The sequence below is a fragment of the Coenobita brevimanus genome, chromosome 85 (genome assembly GCF_032717465.1).
Source record: "Coenobita brevimanus isolate Jiangsu-jjx chromosome 85, ASM3271746v2, whole genome shotgun sequence".
NCBI classification, from domain to species: domain Eukaryota; kingdom Metazoa; phylum Arthropoda; class Malacostraca; order Decapoda; family Coenobitidae; genus Coenobita; species Coenobita brevimanus.
Window position 1 is genome coordinate 3,140,001 of NC_137038.1, and position 2,500 is coordinate 3,142,500.

Sequence of the window (2,500 nt, forward strand, 5' to 3'; positions counted from 1 at the left end):
CTCTCTCTCTCTCTCTCTCTCTCTCTCTCATACACGTTTCCTCCATTTTTCCACTATTTACCTGGCCTTGTCCTGTCGCTTTCCTTCCCTACCTTTCTCTCACGTTCTTTTTCTCCCTTCCTCACGATCTTTCTCCTTCCCTCACGTTCCCTCCATCTCTCCCTCACGTTCCTCCATCTCTCCCTCACGTTCCCTCCCTCCCTCACGTTCCTCTCTCCACAGATACTCCTAGACAGCAATACGATTCGGTCCACGATCCACCTCGCTCCCTCCCTCCATTTCTCCCACGTTCAATCCCTCGCTCCCTCTCTCACGTTCTCTCCATCTCTCCCTCACGTTCCTCTCTCCACAGGTGCTCCCAGACGGCAACACAAGTCGGTCCACGGTCCACCTCGCTCCCTCTCGCACCCACCACGGCGCCGTACTTGCATGCCGCGCCGAAAACAGCAGATTGGACGGATCCGCCATTGAAGACACGAGAAGACTCAATGTTTACTGTGAGTTTATCTATCTGTTTATCTATCTGTCTGCCTGTCTGTTTATCTATTCACCTATCTATCTATCTATTTCTATCTATTGGACACCAAGACACTCATTTTGGATATAAAGTGGACATCAGGACACCTTTATCTATCTATCTATCTACCTATCTATTTATCTATCTATCCACTGCACAGGAGGACACTCAATGTTTACTTCTGTCTATCTATCTGTCTATCTACCTAGCTATCTCTCTATCTATTGGACACCAGGACAGCGTTTGCTCATATCTACCACCCACCATTTGACGGACTGCTGTTGCTAGACGTCTCTCTCTCTCTCTCTGTCTCTCTCTCTCTCTCTCCCTCTCTCTCTCTCTTTCTCTCTCTCTCACTGAGATTTAATTTGTTCCCCTCCCCGTCTTTCTTATTTTTTCTTTCTCCTTTTAAGTCAATCTTCCCTCTCTCTCTCTCTCTCTCTCTCTCTCTCTCTCTCTCTCTCTCTATCTATCTATCTATCTATCTGTCTAACTCCTGTACTTTTTGAACACAAAATTTCGCAAAAGATCATTCATATATCCGGACACATTTTCTATCTACCTATGTTCCCGGACACCAGTTTTCCTGTCTATCTATCCATCTATCTATCTATCCATCTATCTATCTGTCTATCTGTTCGGACACGTCTCTCTCTCTCTCCTGGGACACATATTCCTATCTCTCAGACACACGTTTTCCTATCTATATTTCCAGAACACTTTCCTCTCTCTCTCTCTCTCTCTCTTGTTTTTTTATGCATTTTCCTATTTCGGGCACAGTTTTCTAGCCATAGGTTAAGGACACACATTTTCCTGTTTTTTTTTTTGGACACCTACGTACTTATTCATGCCTCCAAACTCTTTATTTTCCTCCCCACCCACGTATCCAGACACCTTTCCCTCCCCACCCACGCATCCGGACACCTTTTTTCCTCCCCACTCACATATCCGGACACCTTTTTCCCTTCCCACCCACATATCCGGACACCCTCCCCACCCACGCATCCGGACACCTCCTCCCCACCCACGCATCCGGACACCTTCTCCTCCCCACCCCACATATCCGGACACCTTCTCCTCCCCACCCACGCATCCAGGCACCTTTTTCCTCCCCACCCACGTATCTGGACACATGTTTTCGCCTCTCCCCATCCCTAATCCCTGAGTCGATCCCGCTTTGCCTTTCCGATCCGTTCTGAGCCCACTGCTATTCCCAAGACGCATATTTTATTCTTAATATTAAACAAACACCTATGCCTTAACACCTTCTCCTGGGCGATTTATTTCTCAAACAGCCTGGATTCGCGCCAGGAAAGGAAGCTCCCTAACACCTTTTTCTAAGCGATTTAATTCTCAAACATTTAGGCCCGTGCGCTAAACAGACATATATGCTCTTTATTCTCGTCGCGTAAGCTCCCTAACACCTCTCCCTAGGCGATTTATTTTGTTTATTACACCTTGCTGTCCTCTTCATTGTTGTATAAATTCTTCCAAATATCGCCTCACTTTACATACATAACGTGTAAAAGAATATTAACCAGTCATATATAAAAATAAATCGCTAATACATAGACTCTCTCTCTCTCTCTCTCTCTCTCTCTCTCTCTCTCTCTGTCTATCTTTCTATCAATGAATCTATAAATAAAACACACACACACACACACACAATAATCTCTCTCTCTCTCTCTCTCTCTCTCTCTCTCTCTCTCTCTCTCAGTATCTATACTTATCTATCTACCTACCTCTCTGTGCCTGTCTATCTATCAGTCTGTTTATCTATATTACTCTCTCTCTCTCTCTCTCTCTCTCGTGCCATCTTCCGCCCGCCATAACTAACCAGATCGAGGATAAAGAAATAATTACAAATCCAATAATTCAATAATCGTCCTTGATAACAAAATAACTTAATCAATACCCCCAGCTTACCTGAGACGCGGTAATTATGCAGGTGAAGGGGCACCGTATTGCACCGTCTCCGCAGCG

At 45.4% G+C, this 2,500-nt stretch overlaps 1 protein-coding gene across 1 annotated transcript in view; it reads left to right on the forward strand.

Moving 5' to 3' along the window:
• The window catches only part of LOC145410394 (kin of IRRE-like protein 3), a gene marked incomplete at its 3' end in the record, with an annotated part of 114,827 nt that overhangs the window by 96,649 nt on the left and 15,678 nt on the right, over positions 1–2,500 (forward strand). Inside the window, exon 7 of the mRNA XM_080280547.1 lies at positions 353–497. Within this exon, the coding sequence (XP_080136673.1) occupies positions 353–497 (145 nt within the window). The remainder of the gene's footprint in view (positions 1–352; positions 498–2,500) is intronic.